This window comes from Pseudochaenichthys georgianus, chromosome 19 (assembly GCF_902827115.2).
Source record: "Pseudochaenichthys georgianus chromosome 19, fPseGeo1.2, whole genome shotgun sequence".
Classification (NCBI taxonomy): Eukaryota; Metazoa; Chordata; class Actinopteri; order Perciformes; family Channichthyidae; genus Pseudochaenichthys; species Pseudochaenichthys georgianus.
In genome coordinates, this window is record NC_047521.1 from 4,458,087 (window position 1) to 4,481,625 (window position 23,539).

The 23,539-nt window shown below is 40.2% G+C and overlaps 2 protein-coding genes and 1 long non-coding RNA gene across 3 annotated transcripts in view; all 3 read left to right on the plus strand.

Annotated features, from left to right (window-relative positions):
• Positions 1-11,574, plus strand: part of ccdc57 (coiled-coil domain containing 57) — a 39,753-nt gene extending 28,179 nt beyond the window's left edge. The window contains 8 exon segments of the mRNA XM_071206871.1: positions 3,235-3,369; positions 3,566-3,645; positions 4,553-4,790; positions 7,345-7,445; positions 8,354-8,370; positions 8,372-8,471; positions 8,867-9,026; positions 10,713-11,574. Of these exon segments, the coding sequence (XP_071062972.1) occupies positions 3,235-3,369; positions 3,566-3,645; positions 4,553-4,790; positions 7,345-7,445; positions 8,354-8,370; positions 8,372-8,471; positions 8,867-9,026; positions 10,713-10,918 (1,037 nt within the window). The 3' untranslated portion in view covers positions 10,919-11,574.
• Positions 68-2,313, plus strand: LOC117464648 (uncharacterized). Its single transcript, XR_004554107.2, has 2 exons — positions 68-1,132; positions 2,003-2,313. It is a non-coding gene; the product is annotated as an uncharacterized lncRNA (long non-coding RNA).
• A 1,326-nt stretch (positions 11,575-12,900) lies between the features above and the next one.
• Positions 12,901-23,539, plus strand: part of fasn (fatty acid synthase) — a 50,403-nt gene continuing 39,764 nt past the window's right edge. The window contains exons 1-2 of the mRNA XM_034107899.2: positions 12,901-13,131; positions 21,715-21,850. Of these exons, the coding sequence (XP_033963790.1) occupies positions 21,724-21,850 (127 nt within the window). The 5' untranslated portion in view covers positions 12,901-13,131; positions 21,715-21,723. The remainder of the gene's footprint in view (positions 13,132-21,714; positions 21,851-23,539) is intronic.

A 23,539-nucleotide genomic window follows, 5' to 3' on the forward strand; every position in this document is an offset into this window, starting at 1 on the left:
GTAGTTCGGCCTCGATCTCTATCAGCTGTTCTAATGAAGGGCAACGCAGTGAAGTAAACCGTAAAAGGCACCGCTCTCAGCTGGTGCTGCTCTTCTCAGATTCTGCTGAGCTACACGTTACTGCCTCCAGCGCCCTGTACGACGAAGCCAGTCCAACAGACCCTGGATATGTTTGATTTACCCGGCTTAACTAACCCTAACAAACGCGATGATGCTAGGCTGTGCTACGAAGCTGGTTCTCAACTCAGCAAATCCACCAGGGTTTCTCTGTCCGGCTGAGAGCGTAGTTTCTAGCCTTGCTTTAAAAGAACTCAGATTTGGGGCAGACCTCAGATGTTATGGAAGTGTATTCCAGATTTGCGGAGCATAAAAAATGTGCATTTAGTCCTGGCAACTTGGAATGATGAGTAGGCGTGCCCCCTATGATCTGAGCCTTCTGGAACAACAGGGATATGATATTCTTTTAGCTTTTTTCAGGACTCCGGCGGCAGCGTTCTGAATGAGCTGTCTGGTTGATTTTTTACAGAGCTCTGCAAATACACTGTTGCAGAAATCAAGCCTGCTTAAGACAAAGGCATGCATACGTTTCTCTTGGTTCTTGTTGAGACATTTACATTTTTCGGTGGTCATATGTTGATTTTGTAATTCTGTGGATCTGGGTTTTTTTTCTTTTTAGGTCCAGAACTACACCAAGATTTCTGACTGTTGTTTTAAACAGTAGAGCTTCAGGTTGAGCACTGACATTTCTATTTGAAAATGTGTAACTAGTCAGAATTGCATCTGTACATGTCGTGCCACGGGGCTCACTGTAACACAGCACTACCTCTATCTGGGTGACCGACCGCAGAGTACCTAATAAATCTTTCTGACTGCCGTTGTAATTCCATCGCTGGCCATGTAATATGGTACGAGCACATCAGACTACTGTTGATCTGTTGTTCGCTGCAAGAACCAGTCTTTGTGCACTCCCGTTATGTGAGGATGTGAAGACCCAGTGGATAACATGTATTTTAGAATGACAACAACAACAACTGGTAACCCCTTTCCCACCACGGAATAATTCAGGACTTACTTCCAAACTGAGGCTCAAGATGGATCGATTTCGACTGACTCAACTTCAAACTGGGAACATGTGAGTGTTGCCATTCTGATGATAACTGTTAATTGATGGTGTGTTCTTTCCTATCCGAGAGTGTGTTCCTTGATGTATTGTTGTACCTTTGATTGCACCAGAAAAGCTTGTTGTGTATCCATGTTAGTGCTTCCTTATATGCACTCACTACGTTAAGGCTCGAACCTGTGTTCAATGTGAAAACTGCATGTGTGTACATTCATATTGTTTAATAGATAATACAAAATAACCAGTGGTGTAAGAAGTACTGAGATTTATACTTGAGTAAAAGTATAAATACCGCATTCAAAATCTTACCTGATTAAAAGTACAAAAGAATTGACATCAAAATATACGTAAGTAGCAACAATAAGTACTTTATATACTGCTGCTAAATATTATAAGCTATAATTATATGTCAATATTTATTTATAAGTTGAAATATATTTTTGATTAGCTAATTATCTGAACATGTTAAGTAACTAAGGATGACAGATACATGTAGAGAAGTACAATATATGTTTTCAAAAGGTAGAAGAAGATATAGCATACAATACAAAAAATGATTCAGTTAAGATACAAGTGCCTCAAAATTGTACTTGAGTATGATACTACTATAGTGGTAACTAGTGGTTATAATGTTGTGACTATTGCCACTTAATATCACTGAGGGATTGTTAAACTGTGATTCATTAGTTGGACTTATTGCCTCAAATACCATTTATTTACAACCAAAACAGTGTGTGTATGCAACACGGTCACAATCAGCCACTCACACCTGTACGGGTGAGGTCACTGGAATACCCTGGTGCCCCATTATGCCATCCAGTGTTCGAAACAAGAACAAAACATGTCATTGGCTGCAACAATGATTTGTGCCATGTATTACAGGTGTCATCTCAGTGACCTGGTGATCAGTCCTGAAACTGGTGCTGGTGTGTTCCTGGCTCTCAAGGCAGTACGAGAAACCCTCAGAGGAGGACGTGTTGAGCAGGAGTGGTCTTAAGGATGCTTCCGGATGACCGTTGTGATCTGAGAGCACCATGGCGATCTGACACCACTTCAGTAGAAGAAACTCTTGACGAAGGACTCAATGTGAACAGTTTACATCAAGTTAATGTTGCTACCTTATGCGTTATGTATAACAAATATTTACTTCCATTTTTGCAACTATGAATAAAAAGTGCATTATTTCAAGAAAAGCCTGGGTTTTTTAAATCAGTAGTAGATACAAGTAGATTAGAGAAACATTTCCTTTCACACATGTGTGTCATGTCATTTCACTTTTGGAACAGGGCTAACAACACACTTGATATCATGCATATAAGAAACGTAGTCTATTTCACACAGAATCCTTGACCACAGGCGGTGAGTAGTGATTGGAGTTCCAGTAATCCAACATTCAACTCACAGGTAGCAAATAAGCTTGACTGGGACAAGATGCGTCTCAGGATGGTTTGTTTGACTCTTTACTTAAACAAAAGGTACCAAATACAAACACATATTTTCTCAGCTCAAAAACGATGTTGCTCTTTGCTTCTTTCTCCTTCTCACACGTCGGCTATAACGTCTCGTAATCACAAACCGCTGCGGTCGTCTATGCCGTCAATTCCACACGGCTGGTTCAAATAAATGATATAATAGCACCAACAACAAAGGATTATAATATTCAAATATATCAAACTATACATTTAAATGTTTAACATATGGCTCCTACAGTGATTGTAAACTTAAGTTATGTGACAAAGATACATCGACACAATATCTAACTGAGGAAGGTGAACGTGTAACCTTGTTCACAATGATGTTAATTCTGTATACTGATTTCAGATCAGATTACTGTGCCACCGGGACGTGTTAGTTTACGCTTCAGAAGTAAACTAACCCCCGTTACAGTGGTTCCATGTGTTCTTTAAATAGCACTCGTTTCCCATGACATCTAGCTCAGACTCTTTTAAGCTGAGAAGCGGGTCTTCCTCACACCTGGCTCTTGGAAACACAGAACTTAGTCTCCGGTGAGCCGGGTGTAGATTGCTTGTTTGAAATAAGTCAGTATTTTTTTTGACTTTTTTACACTAATCTAAGGTCACACATTTATCGTATTCTTTTGAAAACGTCCACAGGCAGGCTGGATCAGGTGTCTCTCCTGAAGGCTCGATGCAGACTCTTAGAGGAGCAGCTGGAAGCCACGGGTAAAGAGAATCTGGCTCCTTTAGTTCCGGACAACACACACCTCCAGAACCAGGGACTAAAGCCAGGTGTATATATATATGGAATTACAATTTCTCGCCCAACCCCTCCCCTCCTTTCTTGATTAAAAAGTACAATATTTCCCTCTGATTGTTCCCTCTATGTCTATTTTGTATTAAACCATAATTGTGTTCGTATTAATGTAATATATATCATATGTGCTCATTTGTCTTTTGCCTTTATAATGTTGTATGTAATCCTCAGGTGCCGACCCCTCAGCTCTGGACAGGCAGGAGGTCAGAGTGGCACACATTGAGTCTGCTCTCGCCGAACTAATGCAACAGGTGTGTATCAAAACCAGTCAAGCAGTTGAAGTTGACCTGGGGGTTAAAGCTGACGTGTGTCATGCTTAACCTATGACTGGGGCAATTAGCAACCATGTCAAAGACAGATCGCTCATGTTGTCTCTCAGTCATAAGCAACATTGGCCCAGAAAGAAAGGCAATTAAAAGTGCTTTACAAAAACATTATAAGCGTAAACATATAGCGCAACAAAAACATTGTTATTACACAATTAAATTCAAACACATTTTAATATTTAAAGGCCAAGATGACAAAACGAGAAAAAGCTCAAATAGGATGAAAGTGGTTTAAAAACAAGAATAAAAGTGACCGTGCCACACCATCTAACGCTTCATGCAACGCTCACGTTCACTTATAACACGTCACTTAAACGCCAGGCAACGTACGTCTATTTATACAGCAAAGCGCTTTACAAAACAAAAGAACGCATTCTAAAATAACATTTTAAAAACATTAGAATACCAAGAGAATACAAATTAAAACACGCTAAAATAGAACAAGACATACAGAGAATAAATAAAAATGCAGTACAGTGCAGTGTTAGATATAAATAGTGTTAGATATAAATAGTGTTAGATATAAATAGTGTTAGATATAAATAGCGGCAAATGATCTCAATGGGACCAATCTCGTTAAATAAAGGTTTGAAATGAAATAAAAGTCTCTGTTGTTTGGGTTTCAGTTTTCTGGTAGTGTGTTCCAGATATATGGAGCGTAATAGCAGAACGCTACCTGTCCATGTTCAGTGTTGACTCCTGGCAGACAAAGCATCCAAGAACCCCTCAAAGCTGATTTTCAAACCAGTCAGTGATGTGAGAGATATTGTGTGAGGGGGGTGCTGCAAACCAGTGCCTTCAAGTTGTATCTCTTGTGTCCTCTTCCTTCCAGACCGCGCTGGTACGACAGCTCCAGGAGGAGAACCTGTGTTTGAAGCGGCAGCAGACCCCAGGTCAGATGTCTGGCGGCCCTTTAGAAGATGTGCAGGGTGTTGATAACAAGCGTCCTGTCCTGCACAGCAGACTGAAGCAGGCTGCATCCTGTATCGCCCGGCTGAGCAGAGACAAGCAGCAGCTGATAGAGATGGGGAACCGCCTCCGGGCCCAGATCACCACCGCTGGACCACAGGGTACACACACACACACACACACACACACACACACACACACACACACACACACACACACACACACACACACACACACACACACACAGGGTGTAGGGTGTCTGTTCATAACTTACATATTGTGTTTATATGGACATAGTTACTTGGCCAGGTAGGTTTGGCTAAGCCCTATTTTCATATTTAATGTTTCGTGTTCTTCTTTAAAATATTTTATATAACATAAAGGAGAAGAATAAGACACAGGTGGGGAGGGAAGAGATACACGGGCACCAGGTGAACACCATCTGGGTTGCGGTCAGATAATCCAAAAATCAGCTCCTAAATTCTAACCCTATCTCCTATTCCTTGACCTCTGAGTGAAAGGTCACGGGGTTAAGGGATAGTGGATAGGAGAATTCAAAAGGACTTAGGAGAAGAGACTGCGGTACTTTAGAGAATCGTGTTTATGATGCGGAATTGAAATAAAAAAGGAAAGTGAAACTTATGCTCGTCACCCTCTCCCACATTAATACAAATGATCCCAATACGTATGATTGTATGAACTATGAAAAGATCTTATAATAAATACAAATGTATTACAATACAAATACAAATGTATTTATTATAAACGTTAGTCCTTAACATCTATCACTGTGTATATCACCATTCAAACATCTTTTAAAAGTTGAACAAACCCCACACAGATCAGTGAACACTGAAATGTTGACTTTATTTGATCATTTCTCTTTTTGATTATAATACTGAATGTGGAAGCTATTCAGTATTTTTCACATTTATTTAATGTATTTATTTGTTATTTTTTGTTTTGTAGAATTCATTGATTTACAGCCATATTATTTAAGTTAAGTTGTGTTCCAGCTAAAATGCTTTTATTTTGAAGGTGATGGGTCAATTTGGGCACACTGTACAGCTGGGTTTAGTTAAGGCAATCAGGGCACAGCAGCAGTCAGTGGGCACCGGGAAGGTCTATGGTCTTTTACCAGTGTCAGGGCTGAGTTCAGCAAACATTTAAACACCTTTCGCTGTATTGTTCCCGCAAGGTGAAACTAATAAATACAACAAAAACGTCGATGCCTTGTCTGGACAATGGATTACTTACCGGCTCCTGATCTGCGTAAGGTCCACTGTGCCTCGTGCCTCAGTGGCCTTTTGAAACGTTGTTGTTGTTGACAAATAGCCACTACACTGATGAACGTTCAGAACAAAGCACTTTGGCAACTTAACACATACGTTTTAAAAAGCTTAATAAGCACCGTAACGTTCATGATATCATTTCTCCGTCATAATCGGTTGTTTCCGTGAACGGCCGACTGTTGTGTGACGGCAAATATCATCTTTAGACCTTTTTTTAGATTTTTTTTTTTTTTTCTTTACATTTTTTTTTTTACATATAATTGTAAGGCAATACATGATTGTCACTAAAAGCCTTGTCTCTACATTACAATAACATATACAAAATAATTGATTAATTAATTTTAATAAAAATTCAAGTTAGTAGCTATTAAAGGCAGAAATGTATAATTCTTTCTATAGAAATGTTTCTTCTGCCCGTAAAGTGTCCAAACCGGGCTTGTCTGGATAAGCGCATTTTTTAAGCATAGTCATTGTCCATGCCGGTTTCAGTTGGACTATTTGTCACAGTTGCTCCGATCAGATCTGTCTCCTCCATTTTGTAGATATTTACGACTTTTGAATCCACATAAACACATCGTTAAAATCCGGCTTACTTTGAGCATGTGTTTTAAACAATTGAATCCCTTTGTGAATTGTTTCCACTTCCACGCCGTCCTTTAATTTCTTCATACAGCGGGAATCCAGATGAATTAATCCTGAGCCATCAAAGTCACTCCAATAGTGCTCCTTAATTACGCTTTCATCCTCCTTTAACGAAATACTTCACATTCATCCAGTTTGTGACAGTAGTTGTAGCATTTGTGAGACTTTTACACTTTAATTACCGCTGTTCCCCCCCCCCCCCCCCCGTGTGTGTGTGTGGGGGGGGGGGGTGCAACTTCCAAGGTTGGGAACCACTGATCGAGAGAATTCGAGCGGCACTTATCATGGCTGCTACTGAAGGACTTCCGGGTCATCTCACTCCATGAGGAAGGTTCCTAAGCTAGATGGACTATTTGACTGCAGCCCAGGTAATCCAACTGGAGGGACAAAGAGACAGGAAGTAACAACAGACATCACACGGGGAAACAAAGACGGATCTTGACGTGAAAAATGTAAACAGGGGAAATGAATATGGATCGTCACACTAACACTCTTTCAAACTGAAAAGCGGGTTCTCTTAAGACCTGACACTTGGACACAACACTTTGTGCTGCATAATCATGGTATATACATCTTTCTTTTCAGGACAAACTAACCTGTCAGAATATTTATGCTAATCTCGTAGAAATGTAGGAAAATGTTCTCCCACATCCCATAAACCTAGGAGAAAATGGAAACAAATTATAATGAACATAAGTCAGAAACTGTCTATATATTTTAGAAAAAAGTGTTACTAGACAGCACCTAGAGTACGGCCCTACGAATATTGTGTGTCCAGCAGAATCAGTGGAGCCGGAGCGGGACTCTTTCACAGAGAGCCAAGGAGAGCATCATGACCGGCTGTCTGCTCTGGAACAGCTCCAGTACCAGCTCACCACACAGGTATCTGCTCCACCTCTACACATCTATAATCAACGACATGTTTCCTTCCTCACAATTCCTTCAAAGGAACTTCTTTACTACGCAGTCAGGAAGTTATCTCTCACCATATTGTCCCTCCTCAGATTCACCAAGCCATGCGGTAACTAGGGAAGAGGGTTCATTTTAGTGCATGAGAATATCCTTTGCCCCCTGCTGTCACTTATTTGATGACATCATTTGTGTAAGGTGAGGTGACTTGGACACTCGTACTTCCCCTTTGAAGTAACAGCATGCTTTCATCCAGTAGACATGATAACTCCTCAACATATCTTTTCACTTTTAATTTCAGAGAATATCAGATTTCCTTTCATTCGAAGTACATTTTTCATTCATATTTAAAATAGTATTTTTTTTTATTTGAGCATTCTGAACCCCCCTAAAACCGCAACATGTCATTTATATATTCCAGTTTATGTACAAGTTATACAAATGGGATACATGATGGTAATTTGTGAGCTTGAGCATTGGAGTTTATACTTAATCAGACATGATCAATCTCTAAATGTATATATATCTTCTCATTCTTGAAATAATTAGAAAATGTTATATTCACAAAGACCTATTTTTACCCTATTACAATAGTATTAAATAACACTTACCCCTTTTTATATGCAGAATAAATTGTGTGTGATAACCTGCATCGTCTTAGGCAAACCATATGATGGGAGAAGCTGGCAAGGCACTTAGAACCAGAGTCACATCAGTATGTGATCAGAGCGGGTGTCATGGCCTTCTACACCCGTTCCAAAGCCGCAGACAGCACTGGGAACACTGGAAACAGCTCAGAGGAAGAACGATCTTAGTGATGTGTGCTTCTCTGTGCTACCTCAAGAGGGCGCTGTGGCTCCACTAATGTATGTGTCCTTCAGGAGCTACAGTATGCACTGACGACAGCAACCCCTTCCACCTTCCACCAACCGAGGGCCCTCCACTGAAGGGGCTGCTGACCCTCGGGCCCAGGGTCACACACCCTCAGAGACACCTGAGGTAACAACAGAGGGAACATTGGGTTTCATTGATATGCAATACTCTCCTCACATTGAATGGATATCATTTGGTGAAAAATGTATCCAAGGTCATTCTAAAATATTCATAGTATATACAGTATATGCAATTCAGCATTAATATATTATTACCATTATATATATATATATATTGTAATATACTTATTGTAGTGCAATGTCTTAATTTTTGCTTTAATTTATTATGTATATATAAATATATATTTTCGACATCTTGTGTTTGATTAAATAATTGTTTATTCTATTTTTATAATCATTTCTATATTTATAATTTACTGAAAAAATAAATAAATAATATTTGTCTCTTAATTCAATATACATGTAGCTGTCTTATCCTGCTGCTGTTCTCTTCTTCTTTAGAGCTCAAAGACCAAAGAGAAGACAGTGATGCAGCCTCAGGGCTCCATGCAGCTCTCGGGTGTGTCCAGGTCTCTGCTGTCCTCAGAGGACTCCCTGCAGTCCTTAAAGGAGCTGTGGGAGAAACTGGACCATGGATTCAGTTCATCAATGTTATCAGAAGGTAACCCAACAGAATAACTACAGCTCCAATACACTAAACGTCTGCTGTACAGAATCCTAATGGACCCATTCTGAAATACAAGCGTCCTCACATAAGGGTAGTCTTGTGAGAAGATTCAATATTCTAATGCTTTATTAGCATATGCATAATAGCTACAGTGTAGTCCCAGGCTCCTCCAACAGTGCAACATGCAATAGACTTAAGACATTAAAAGAAATTAAAATAAGGCAAGAAAAAAGGAGACTGGTAAAAGGGACACAATGGTGCAAGTAAAATGCAGAAATAAGTGCAATACATGCAAAAAAAAGTAGAATGCATAAAAAACTGTATGTATGTATAATGCATAAATAGATATGTAGACTGTGAACACGGAATGAAAAAAAGTGTGTCAGCATTCAGTAACCTACAAACAAGTGGACATGTGTTAACTTACAGTACATCCACAGAATATGGCTTTGTCCAAATGCCCAAGCAGTCAGTCCAGTATGAAGGCTGCTGCAGTGGTCAGGTCAGTGAAGGCCACACAGAGGGAGGCTTGTTGCCCAATGTGTGTCTAGTCTCTGTCGGCTCTCCAGGGAACGGTTTCTCAACACCAGCTGCTGCCAGATCAGCCTCAGACGCAGTGATCAGCAGGGCACCGTATCATAATTGTGAAACAAGTGTCCTGACTGGGTGAAAGAGTTCATCACCGATATGAACCATCTGCATGATGAAAGACCTGATAAAGGTCCTCATCTCTGAGCCAAGACATACTGTACAGTGGGGTCATCCACCGATCCCAGGGTTGTCGGTTCGATCCCCACTTTCTCCTGTCCAAATGTCCAATTCTCCTTGGGTAAGACACTGCGACCATGATTGCTCTCGATGGCTTGGCTAACATTGCTATGTTATGTATGTTATGTATGCTATATGTAAATTAAGCTATCTACCAAATATGTCTTATTTGCAATCACTTAAATGAATTGTATTCATAAACAGTTTAAATACAGTCAAAGTGCATTGATAAGACATAATGATAATATGTGAAAAAGGACACCAGCTTTGGAATAGGCTCCCACACACTAAACATCATTTATTTTAAACTATATATTTCTACTATTGGAGGGAATTCATTTATTATGCAGAAACACTTTACAAGCTAAAAAACACCTATCACTAACCAAATATCCTTAAACTAATCCAACCATATATACTAACACATTAATTGAATTGGTTTTAAATAGGTTAGATATAAAAAAAACACAGATATATGACAAAGGGAAAATAATGGTACAAATAAAATGCATTTCATAGTAAAGTAACTTGTTTAGAAATCTCAAGACTTGTTTTGTATTCAAGCTCTCACATATGTGGTTAACAACTGCATCAAATACTCATAGGGATAGACGACCATGGGTTCATCCTATTCACAAAGGTTCAGCAGCGAGTGAGGAACAATCTAGAGATGTTAAAGTATTCCTAAACAGTCCTGGATCCACACCTGTGTCCACATCTGCAGGGGAAACTGATGACCTGCTGTTCAGCCCTTGCCCTAATCTCACTCCAACTTTCATTGCAATCTGTTAAAAAGGGAAATAATGCAAGCTCTAGATTTTTGGCTCCATAATTACAACAAATGTAACTCGTCCAGATAGACATAGCTCCCCAACATGTGTGATTACAATTGCATCTCTCTTTTGATCTAAGGTGAGGCTGAGCTGAGCAGGAGGAAGGTGCATGAGTCTGGAGTGGCGGGAGCTGATGGTGGCGCTGGGGTCCAGATGACGGCGGAGGGTACCCGGGCTCCCGTCCATAGTCGGCTCGCTACTGAGGTCCAGCAGAAGAGGATCCCTTCTAAAGCACCATCAAACAAGAAGATGTGCAAGATCAGAAACTACAATGTGAAAAGTTGACACACCCAAAAGGGACAATCTGTCAGTAAACTTCTCATGGGGAGTCCCACTGGTACTTTTATATATACTATGGCTCTTGAGGAGCTTTGTCAAGGTTAAGAAATGAAACCTGATTATGTCTTAGATTACAATTTAGGAGTTTTTTTTAAGGCTCCTTCCAGCATCAGAGCTCACATGGCTGATCAGTTAAGGGACCACAGTTCAATTGAACATAATAGGTTTTAAGTGTATGTCTATTATCCTCAACATTTTATTTTCTAAATACTGTTTTGTCAGTAGTCTCCTTTGGGTGGCTGTGGCTCGGGAAGTAGAGTGATGCCACACTGATCAGGAAAGGGTTGGAAAATACAACCTTTTCCCAGAATGCATTATTTTATGTTGGGTCTTTAGAGTAAAATGCCCTTTTCTTACTTGATGTGATTTCTCAGAAATACAACTCCTATTTACAGTGACTCTCCTCATGCAGAAATAATAGGGGGGGTAATAGTTTTCTGCCACTCCAAGGGTCGATGGGTCCATCCCTGAATGGAAGACAACATCACAAAGTGTTCTTGGGCAGGATTCTAAACCCCAAATTGCCCCTGTAGGCATGGCAAGCAGTGTGTTTTATATCTGTAAAAGTATTTTTTATTTATTTATTTCACTTTGAATAAAGCGTGAAATAATATTGGCTTTGAAATACATTACTATGAAGCAACTATTTCTACAAAAATCTAATTGTGCATTTATTTGGTTGCTTGCCTACAAAAATGATCAGAATCAGGTTTATTGCCAACCTGCACACACAATGATTTTTTTGTTGGAAGAATATCATTTTAAAATGAAATATATAACCATTATAAGTGAAAGTATAATAGTATAATTACTATTAATGTTATAAGTATTTTAAAAACGGCTATTGTATTATTTTAAAAAACAAAGGAAATGTTTAAAATAAATATAAATACCAAAAAGTACAATTAGAATATGATACTCTGAAAAATGTATAGCATTACATCAGAATTGAATGTGGAAGAAGGGTGGATGGATCACCCCTGCTTCTTATTTTTAGCCAAAGAACACATCTGTATGTTCCACTATTGATCCCTGGCTCTTCGGTGTAAAGCTTATCTCTGCCAGTGCCACCACGGTGGGTCAGTAGGAGAAACACTTTCTGAGGACATCATGCTTTTTTAAATGATGAACTGCAGTTACCCCAAGAAGTCAGACGAGCGTTTCTGGCTACGTAATCACTCAGGCCCCGCCTTTTAATCACCCTATCTCGGAAAAGCCCTCCCTCCTGTGTTGTGATTGGATGAAACCTCACAATCGTTCTCAGTGATTGGTTACTTACCTGTCAATCCAGGAAACTTTGATATGTGCACTTCTGACGACGCAGGTCTGTACATTCAAGTTCAATGTAGTATTATGAAATGTTAAATTAAATATGAACTTGATAAAGGTTAACAACCTATAGTTCTGATTAAAACGTATGCAGTTTTTTTCTCTGTCTGAATCCTGCACAGTATTTCGAAAGTCTCGCGCAGGACATACATGTTTCACAGTTCCACGTGACACACGGTCTTCTTTTAATCTGCAATGAATGTCCCTTTACGTTTTGATCTGTGCACGGGCTTAAACATGTTAATACAACTAGGCTACGTCAGTTAATACAATGTAAATACAATGTGGTATGTTGGTTAACAGCATTTGTTGCACCCAACCCAACATTCCCCCCATCATCCATGTAAGGTTGCTGCAACTGGCCGATAATAATACATATAGCTCGCCAATACAAAATAATGCATCAGATTCTAGTGTAACCGTAAGAATATTTGATACGTTATTGGATTATTAAGACACATCTCCTGTCATGTTGTAGTAATAGGTTGTAGTGTGGTGTAGCGGGGCGGAGCAAGGATGGTGCCGGCTAGAGAATGAACTGTAATAACCCCGACTCCTTTTTGGTGCTCTCTGTGACTACTGGGGCGTTCAGCGAGATGCTCCGCTACTGACTGGATCCGCGAGCCCTGCCTCTTTTTTCATTGGACTGTGCGGCCAGACCAAGTTGTCAGCCCATGTGGCGTGGCCAGGCAGAATGTAACACATTTAAATTCATCTGAGAAAAAGCGTGAGAGAAGCACAGAGGCTTACGGAAACCTTACACAGAGTGAAAGGACAGAGACCTTTCCCCCCTACGGTTACAGTCAGAGGAGCACCTCCTGGACACACGGGTAAGCTAACGTTGCTAACCGCTATTAGCTGTATGTGTTCGGATGCTATTGTGTGACTTTAATTCTTGTTTCGACACGGAACAATAGTGTCTTACACCAAACAAAGGCTGCCGGTTTACTTTACTTTTTGAAACGCCGGTTTTTTACAGGGCTATATCAAAAAGCAAATAATCGTGACTCGATACTTTAGGAACTAGTCTTTCATCTTTATGTCGGTGCATCATTCAACCCCACATTATCCTACAACTATTTGAATGCTGCTTATTCTTAATAGCATGCATTTGTTATGAGATAGAAACAATTTCTTTAAACACAAAAAAAGAGATGCATTCAGAGTTGGTCATCAGGGCATTTCTATAGTTTTTAATTGTATCGTTATTTATTGTAATACTGATGATGTTGCTGCACTGGTGCTCTCCTTCCCTCCGTAGAGCTTTGCCCTGCGTGAAGACTTGCAGGTCACTGAGGCCAGCAGCCATCCTGTACCTTAGCTGTACTAGCTCAAGTGCCTGTGTGATTTATTTGACAAACCCAAATTGTAAATTGGCAGCTCATTTATTTGGCTTTTTGTTGTGTTACTGTAGAGCATTGTTGCTGGATGAACAAAAAAAGACCCTTTTATTGAAAAGGGCGTATCATTTGGTATGGAGAGTATACTACATGGCCAACTGCTGAATTTCACGAATAATATTGTTTGAAAATTATGTTAATAGGTGTCATACCCACATGTTAAGATGGTGCTCATCCTAACAAAGCACACATAATAACGGGGAAGACTAAATATTGCCTTGCAACTCAGTGTGTCTGTGTATGTAAGCAGTCATAACAATAGATAAAAAGTTAATCTTATATTTGAAAGCAATACAGAATGCTTGAGAGCCTTACTGCATTACATTATTTTCACTTTAAATTATCACCTGGTGCCTGAATATTGTGTTTTCCTTTAAACAAATTAAAACATTTACACAATAGATGTGTCTACATATTCACCAGAATGCATGAAATGAAGAGAAATGGCTGAATTGAAGCTACAAATGAATGATGACAAAAGGTAAATAGGTCCAGTGTAGTTTGCTAACTTTTACATGTGGTTGAGGAATTTGCTGTGTCAGTGATGGTTGGGGGCTGGCAATGAATAGAAGTGGATGGAAAGTCCACCATCTTTGAGCATTTGATACACACATATCTGACTTTGCATTTGGAACTGCATTAAGATCTCTGGCATGGATTTAACAATTTGCTGGAAACATTTGTCAAGAGACTTTGGTCGATGTTGACATTATAGCATCATGTGGTTGCTGTAGATTTGTTGGCTGAACATCTGGGATGCAACATCATTGTTCCACCACATGCAAAAAGTCACCAACTAGATTGAAATAAGTTAAATGGGTAGTCAATTTGAGTAGTGGGAAGTACTTGTCATGTCCAACCATCAGTCAGCGATGATTACATCTCAATTACATGGCAAGTTATTCTGCTGGAAGTAGCCTTAGAGTGGTGCAGTGATGACATCTTAGGCAAACCCTGACGTCAGCATCTGAAGGGCTCCCTTCATAAAAAGCAATGGGATATATTCATTGGTTTTTGGTATAATGCAGAAAATACGCTCTGTGGCAAACACATACTTATGATACTTACACGTTTTGTTCAGCAGGATAATCTCCATTTATAAACACCACCTATGATTGGGAAAGCCTAAGTGCATTTTTCAGAACTTAAAGGTGGGGTGTGTAATTTATTTCAGAAACACTTTTTGTTATATTCCATGGAATGCTCTTAACATCCCGATAGCAATGAATATATTAAATGCTTTTAAAAAAAAATGCTGTGGAAGCCATGGCGCTGTAAAAAGCACGACCAATCATCTGAGCCGGCCCGGCTAAAATAACTGGATGGCCTACCTGCCTGTCAGCCTTCCATCTGTGCACAAATGTATCTCGTGCCCTCATTGGTCGTGTGTGTTGGAGGAGGGAGCCCCTCCTGTGAGGAAGTGGCAGATTTTTTCCGGTTGTGTATTTTCAAATTCTAGCGCACTCGAGCTGGTTTCTCCAAAATGACCTACCCCACCTTTAATAGCTAATGATAGGCTATAAACAAACGACATCAGTCGCTTGGCTGTGCATCAACACCGCTAAGCGAAATAGTTAATGCTCGTCTTGATACAGTTTAGTAGTCTTATTTTATCACTTCTTAGCAACCACCATTTGTATGATACAGTAGAAGCTTTAGACAGTGTTCAGTATTTATTGACATATTTTCTGTCGTAGAATATAACGCCATCTCTTCAGCTTGTGTTAACCACAGATCCGATTTAAAGCATATAACCAAATATATGTTCCAAAAACCATTGCCTTCGAGCGAGGGAACCAAATGCGGTAAAATGCTGACTCATTTCCGGGTCTTAGGACTCAATCCTGTCCAACTCTATTAGAACATGGGTACACTTATAAAGGAATGGAAATGCTCAGTAACAATTCATTTGTGCTGTCGTGTTAAAATGATGCTTTATTAGTTCCAAGGGGCCTAAAGTGAGGCAAGAAAAAATCCCCCACAGCACTACACCGCCAATACCGGCCTAACATGCTAATACAAGGCAGGATGCGTGCTTGCTTTCATATTGTTAACACCAAAGTGGCGCTGCAGAAACTAAGACCCTGCCAAACTGGTCAAACCAATCTCCTTTTCACTCATTTTGGAGAACCTGTGTTACTTGCAGCCTTGGTTTCTTGTTGTTTTCTGACATGCTTGTTGTTCTGCTGCTATTGCTCAACTGGGGGCCAACGTGTTGTGAGATGCTCTCCTGCATGCCTCGGTCATAGCATGTGCTTGTTAGAGACACTGTTGCCATACTATTAGCTCAAACCATCCTAGTCATTCTCCACTGACTTCACCATCAACAAGGCTTTCTTTGCACACAGAACTGCAGCTCATTGGATGTTGTCTCCTTTGTGCACCATTCTCTGTAAACCCTAGAGAAAATCCCAGTTTTTTAACACTGAAATACTGAAACGTTGACTTTATTTAAATGTATATTGTCAAACATATTTCACAAAACTGTATTAGATTTGTTGCAAGCAATAGTATTAAGTTTAAATACAAAATAGTAGGCTCAATTTAATAGTATTGCTTTCAACTAACCTAATACAGTTATGTGATATTTGTTGACATAATACAAGTAAAAAAAAGTTCAGTTTTTTCAGTGAATACTTTAAACTACAATTGTGTCAAAATCACCCTTCTTCCTCTTTCTGATGCTTGGTTTCAACTTCAGCAGAATTTCCTGACCGTGTCTTTGCCGTCACGTGATAGGCTGATTTTATCTTTCTAATACGTAGCAGTTGAACAGGTGTACCAAATGGCAGGTGAGTGTGTGTTTTGTAATTTGAAATGTTTAAACACATTCTTCTCATGGCAGGTGGAGCAATGATTAGTAGGCTTTGTTTGCATAGCTTTTCTCTCTATCTAGGAACACGTTTGTCCTCTTGGCGTAAGAAGAGGATCATCCAGTATCGGTGCATGCAGCAGAGGAATGATAGAATAAAATGGCCAATTGTCTCTACTGTGTTTGCCCTTCAGGCTCTTTCCATCGGGCTATGTTGCACGTCAGGTCTTGTTGCTGGGTGAGCTCAGCAGTGTAATACCCAGGATGTGAGGGCTGATGGGAACAGTGTGTGTGTCGAGCAGTCCAGCTGATAGTTATTCTTATGCCTTTGGTCATGTGCACGGTGTTAGTGTGTGCTCTGGGTCAGATGAGGCTTGATATTGATCTGAAGGTGCTACCTTAGGTCTAATCCTGGGCCTGTATATGTTGGAGTCCAAATCCTTTTAGCTTCTGAGCTACAGGACAGGCTGTCAGTGTGACCATCCTGCTTCTACCTGGGCTTCATCACCACTGTTGCTTTTGTGTGCATTGCAATTCAAATCTGGAGGATTCTGACTTCTTGACTACAAGGGGTAGGCTGAGTATATTTCCATTTTTAATAGGTGTTTTTCTGTTTTGAAATAGTTGGTACTAAAAAACTATTTGAATCATTTGAAGCTGTTTGCTATATTGGCTCCAAAAGGTGGAACAAGCTCTCCATTGAGATCACGAAAGCTAGAAGTCTTCCATTGCAGACTCAAAACCCACTTGTTTACTTGGCACGTTGGCCAATTTACTACTGCCATTTTGTTTTATAAGTCTAGGTCAATTGAGATAAAAGAAGACATATAATGGTCTTTCTCAGGTGTATATCAGTATGTTGAGTCTCTACTTTAAAGAGTCCTCTCCTGCTGATGTTCAGGTGTATATCAGTATGTTGAGTCTCTACTTTAAAGAGTCCTCTCCTGCTGATGTTCAGGTGTATATCAGTATGTAGTGCCTCTACTTTAAAGAGTCCTCTCCTGCTGATGTTCAGATGTATATCAGTATGTAGTGTCTCTACTTTAAAGAGTCCTCTCCTGCTGATGTTCAGGTGTATATCAGTATGTAGTGTCTCTACTTTAAAGAGTCCTCTCCTGCTGATGTTCAGGTGTATATCAGTATGTAGTGTCTCTACTTTAAAGAGTCCTCCTGCTGATGTTCAGGTGTATATCGGTATGTAGTGTCTCTACTTTAAAGAGTCCTCTCCTGCTGATGTTCAGGTGTATATCGGTATGTAGTGTCTCTACTTTAAAGAGTCCTCTCCTGCTGATGTTCAGGTTTATATCAGTATGTAGTGTCTCTACTTTAAAGAGTCCTCTCCTGCTGATGTTCAGGTGTATATCAGTATGTAGTGTCTCTACTTTAAAGAGTCCTCTCCTGCTGATGTTCAGGTGTATATCAGTATGTCGAGTCTCTACTTTAAAGAGTCCTCTCCTGCTGATGTTCAGGTGTATATCGGTATGTAGTGTCTCTACTTTAAAGAGTCCTCCTGCTGATGTTCAGGTGTATATCGGTATGTAGTGTCTCTACTTTAAAGAGTCCTCTCCTGCTGATGTTCAGGTGTATATCGGTATGTAGTGTCTCTACTTTAAAGAGTCCTCTCCTGCTGATGTTCAGGTGTATATCAGTATGTAGTGTCTCTACTTTAAAGAGTCCTCTCCTGCTGATGTTCAGGTGTATATCAGTATGTAGTGTCTCTACTTTAAAGAGTCCTCTCCTGCTGATGTTCAGGTGTATATCAGTATGTAGTGTCTCTACTTTAAAGAGTCCCCTCCTGCTGATGTTCAGGTGTATGTAGTGTCTCTACTTTAAAGAGTCCTCTCCTGCTGATGTTCAGGTGTATATCAGTATGTAGTGTCTCTACTTTAACGAGTCCTCCTGCTGATGTTCAGGTGTATATCAGTATGTAGTGTCTCTACTTTAAAGAGTCCTCTCCTGCTGATGTTCAGGTGTATATCGGTATGTAGTGTCTCTACTTTAAAGAGTCCTCTCCTGCTGATGTTCAGGTGTATATCAGTATGTAGTGTCTCTACTTTAAAGAGTCCTCTCCTGCTGATGTTCAGGTGTATATCAGTATGTAGTGTCTCTACTTTAAAGAGTCCCCTCCTGCTGATGTTCAGGTGTATGTAGTGTCTCTACTTTAAAGAGTCCTCTCCTGCTGATGTTCAGGTGTATATCAGTATGTAGTGTCTCTACTTTAACGAGTCCTCTCCTGCTGATGTTCAGGTGTATATCGGTATGTAGTGTCTCTACTTTAAAGAGTCCTCTCCTGCTGATGTTCAGGTGTATATCAGTATGTAGTGTCTCTACTTTAAAGAGTCCTCTCCTGCTGATGTTCAGGTGTATATCAGTATGTAGTGTCTCTACTTTAAAGAGTCCTCTCCTGCTGATGTTCAGGTGTATATCAGTATGTAGTGTCTCTACTTTAAAGAGTCCTCTCCTGCTGATGTTCAGGTGTATATCAGTATGTAGTGTCTCTACTTTAAAGAGTCCTCTCCTGCTGATGTTCAGGTGTATATCAGTATGTAGTGTCTCTACATGTCTCCATGCTTTAATGTTCAAACAGCTCTTTATTTCTCTCATACTGCCTGTGCTGCAGCACCTCTTTTCACCCTCTGTCTGAAACCAGAGCCCAGTCTGCTCTGATTGGTTAGCTGGCCGGCTCTGCTCTGAAAGGTCAACCGAGAGATGCCCCGCCCCTTAGACGATAGAAGACGGGAGTTTAACATAGTGATGTCATTATGTTAGAGAGGTAAGCAAAGGAGTCCAATGGAAGTGTTTCAGGCAGGGGGGGAGAGGAACACAGGGATTTGAGCCTTTGCAGACCATTTACATGCACTAAAACCTATAGAACACACTACAGGAAAGGGAGCCCCAAAATAAGCTTAATATGGCCTCTTATTTTTTGATAAGAGTCTTGTCTTATTTGAATATGTGTGTGTGTGTGTGTGTGTGTGTGTGTGTGTGTGTGTGTGTGTGTGTGTGTGTGTGTGTGTGTGTGTGTGTGTGTGTGTGTGTGTGTGTGTGTGTGTGTGTGTGTGTGTGTGTGTGTGTGTGTGTGTGTGTGTGTGTGTGTGTGTGTGTGTGTGTGTGTGTGTGTGTGTGTGTGTGTTGTGTGTGTGTGTGTGTGTGTGTGTGTGTGTGTGTGTGTGTGTGTGTGTGTGTGTGTGTGTGTGTGTGTGTGTGTGTGTGTGTGTGTGTGTGTGTGTGTGTGTGTGTGTGTGTGCGTGCGCATCAGTGATAATAAAACAACGTGATGCAGAAGGTAGGCCTTATACCTTAAACATATGCAACGGCGATTCAATCGTAACAGAGAAAGTCATCTTCTAAATCTCATGTATGATTTAGGGCACAGCCTTCTCATATGGCCGGTGTTTTAGAAAGGGTCAGTGTACAGTTAGTGGGTGATTATTGCCAAGTGGACCCCACAAGGGTAATGCAGGACCTTCATGTGAAGCGGGCACTGTGGTAGCAAGGGTCTAATATACAACCGCTTTGATGAACCCGGCCCTGAAGAAGTCAAAAAGGTATTTTTTATATTAAGGATAGTTGCAACTATTTCTCAGCATGTTGAGTAAGTTGTAAGCTGAAAACATTAAATACTGCATGATGCTGCATTATTGATTCTAGCGCTGTCGGTTCGATGTTCATGGAGTAATTACAATGGATTTAGTGGTACCTCCATTTCTGTGATAAAACAATATTTCTTTTCATCTTCCTTTGTGAAGTTTCCGTGATTCTCCATTACACATACTGATAATGTTGTGGTTAGTGTCAGACACAGAGCTAGCTTCCACTGTAGCCTCAGCTGCGATGAACTGCCCCAGTGACTTTTCACCAACATCACAATGTCCCCCCCTTGAATTCAACTTTAGCATACTGTATGCTGTGTACCACTGTTTCTATTAACACCCAAGCTCACGTGAACAGTATGTTGTGAGGGAAGAGGTCAGGACGGCTGCTCCACATCGAGGAGGTGACATGCTTCCATTTAGAGTGGCTCTGTGCCAAGCTGCAAGCCCATTGGCTGATGGGCCAGGCCCTGCTGACACAAAAAGACCTGGCCTAGAAACAAGGAACAAAGACACACACACACACACACACACACACACACACACACACACACACACACACACACACACACACACACACACTCGGCTATGCTCACTCATGTACACAGTGTATCCACAGACTACATTGTCTGTAAGTGCTCTCTCATGCATGCTCAGAGAGACTCCTCATTCCCAAAGCTGCCAGTCAACACCAACACGATTACATATGGTTCAATACCGAAACATGCTTAGTGTGAACATATAGGCGTACAGTTCATTAACTGCCATGAAGATCTTTTAGAATTTTATATGTCATGTTTTTGGGTGATAGAGAATTTTAAATCTATTGCGTACATCTCTTTCTGCCGTCGACTGACTGTATTGTGTTTACAATATGTCTGTGAGTGTTGCACTGATTAAATGTGACACAGTTGTGCATGCACTCACCGGACCGGCTCGGAATCAGCTGACTGGAAAGACAGTCAGCTGATTTACACGATATCAGTCAATTCAAATTCCAATAGATCTTAAATACATTTTAATTTTAAGAATGGCATTTTAATGCAGATCACTATCAGGGCTGCTCGATTTGAAAATAATATTTAATTGTGATTATTTTTACTGAAATTGCGATATTATCAAAGATATTGGAGAGATTGATATTTGTTTCCTTATTATTCTTCTTATCTTTGAAAGATATATTTCAAATGTTTTTTGTTTAGGTTTTTAAGAGGATCTGTACCGCACAAGCATAGCAATAGGTCTGTAGAATACAGTTTGGAGGCCTCTGCAGCCCTACATCATACAATCATTTGACCTTTTCTATAAACATATTTAGCATGCAAATGAAGGGCATTCCAGGAAGTAGGCTTCGGAAATATGTAGCTGTTAAGCTTGTTTTAAATCGTTGCAGATTTAGTTTTGGGCAGTTCAATGTTTTTTCAGTATTAGCTTAAAAACATCTTCGACATAATAAATCACTTTGGTGTGTTGTTGAGGAGCCAACATACTTTGTGTTGTCCTGGTAACGCAGGCTTCTTCAGCAGACAGACGCGTTCACACTGATGGCCGCAGTGTACACATAATGTGTCCCGCTCATTGTTGACATGTCTCTCTCTCTGTTCACAGTCATTCAGCATGGATGATATAGTCATAGCAGGGATATCGGGCCGTTTGCCCGAATCCAACAACCTGGAGGAATTCTGGGAAAACCTCATCAACGGTGTGGACATGGTGACGGAGGACGACCGGCGGTGGACACCAGGTAAAACCTCATAAAGATAGATCTATTTGATTGATTGGGTGAAAACTGCATTTCTAAAAAAAGAAAGAAAGAATGTCCGTTTGGATGAATTCATTAGTTATTATTATTATTAGTTAAAAGGAAAAACAGACTTTCTGTATGTATAGTCCTGCAACACACGCCAACAGCAGCTCCAGAACAACAGGATCTTCTCTTGATTTCTCCTACATTCACCAAAAGTTAGCATTTCAAAATGACTCTTTTTCATATTTAAACATAAACTCTATTTAGCTGTAATGTCTTGTATGAGGGGAGAATTTACAATATATATCTTTTTAAAGGCCAAAAATGTGAGTGTAAAATGACATACACCAAACCTTGATGCAAACAATGCATGTTTCGAAATGTTCAAACACATCTTTGCATATGTTTTATGATGATTAAAATTAGGGCTGTCAAATGATTACAATTTTTTAATCAGATTAATCACAGCTTAAAAATTAATTAATCATGATTAATCACCATTCGAACTATGTCCAAAATATGCCATTTCTTTATGTATATTGTTGTGGGAATGGAAAGATAAACGAAAGAAGGCGGATATATCCATTTAACACACAGTATCTATGTTTATTATAAAAAATGTCCGCGTGTCAAAATGAAAGACAGCCCACACACCTATCAATCATCAAAAAGTACTTCAGGAAAGTCGACGGGGGGACGGGGGGGGGGGCTACTGGAGTACTTCGTGACCACAGAGTGTGAACGTTGTGATCAACTGTTTTAGCGCAGTTCTCCAGTGAAGGGGGGAGTCTCCCTCCGCAGCCGGTCGGCGTAGTTTTGGCACAGTTCCGTACAGACCGACGTTAACAGCAGCCCTGTCTGTGCACACGGAGACCGACTCTGATTAAGCACATAACCTGCGTATCAGTTATGTGCACCCCTGTACTACAGCACAGGTATTCTCCGTCGGGACTTCCTGCAACAACACCACGCCGTTATCAAAGATGTTCTATTGAGAAGACGATCACTACGTGACAAAAGTTTTCAAAACCGTGGCTACTGAAATCAATCTTACTAACTGCTGTCTGTGCAATTTACTCCGCGAGTTGGCAGACTTTATTTTGCTTACTTTAACATCATTTTTCATGGTGGGGCTAAGCCATTTCTTGGTATGGGTGTAGCCTACCCCAGCCATACCCTGGCGCTGCCACTGGTGGCACGTATGGGGCGGGCCATTCTGCACATGCGTTAAATGCGTTAAATATTTTAACGCAATTAATTCAAAAAATTAATTGTCGCCGTTAACGCGATAATTTTGACAGCACTAATTAAAATACATCCATCACGTTTCTTAGACAACACAAATATTTTTTTATTAACACTGAATTTGAACAGAAAGGCAGGGGAAAAGTAGCCTGTTTCTGTCCAAAGTAAACAACTACCAAAACTGCTAAAGCTGACTTTTTTCATTCACAATGTAGTACAGTTTAAAACAACAACATAAGCAGAATAAATAATGACATTCACTTCTTAGGTGTAGTGTAAGTTGCCAACATAGATGATTGTTCAAATCAATAACATCATTCTGACAGTTACGATGGCCTCTTATCTCCTTGATAAGATAACCCTCTTGTGCTCACTTTGAAAGATAGCTGATTTCCCCCGTGTCACTAGAACAGCTATTATCTCAGCAGCTGACGTTGTAAA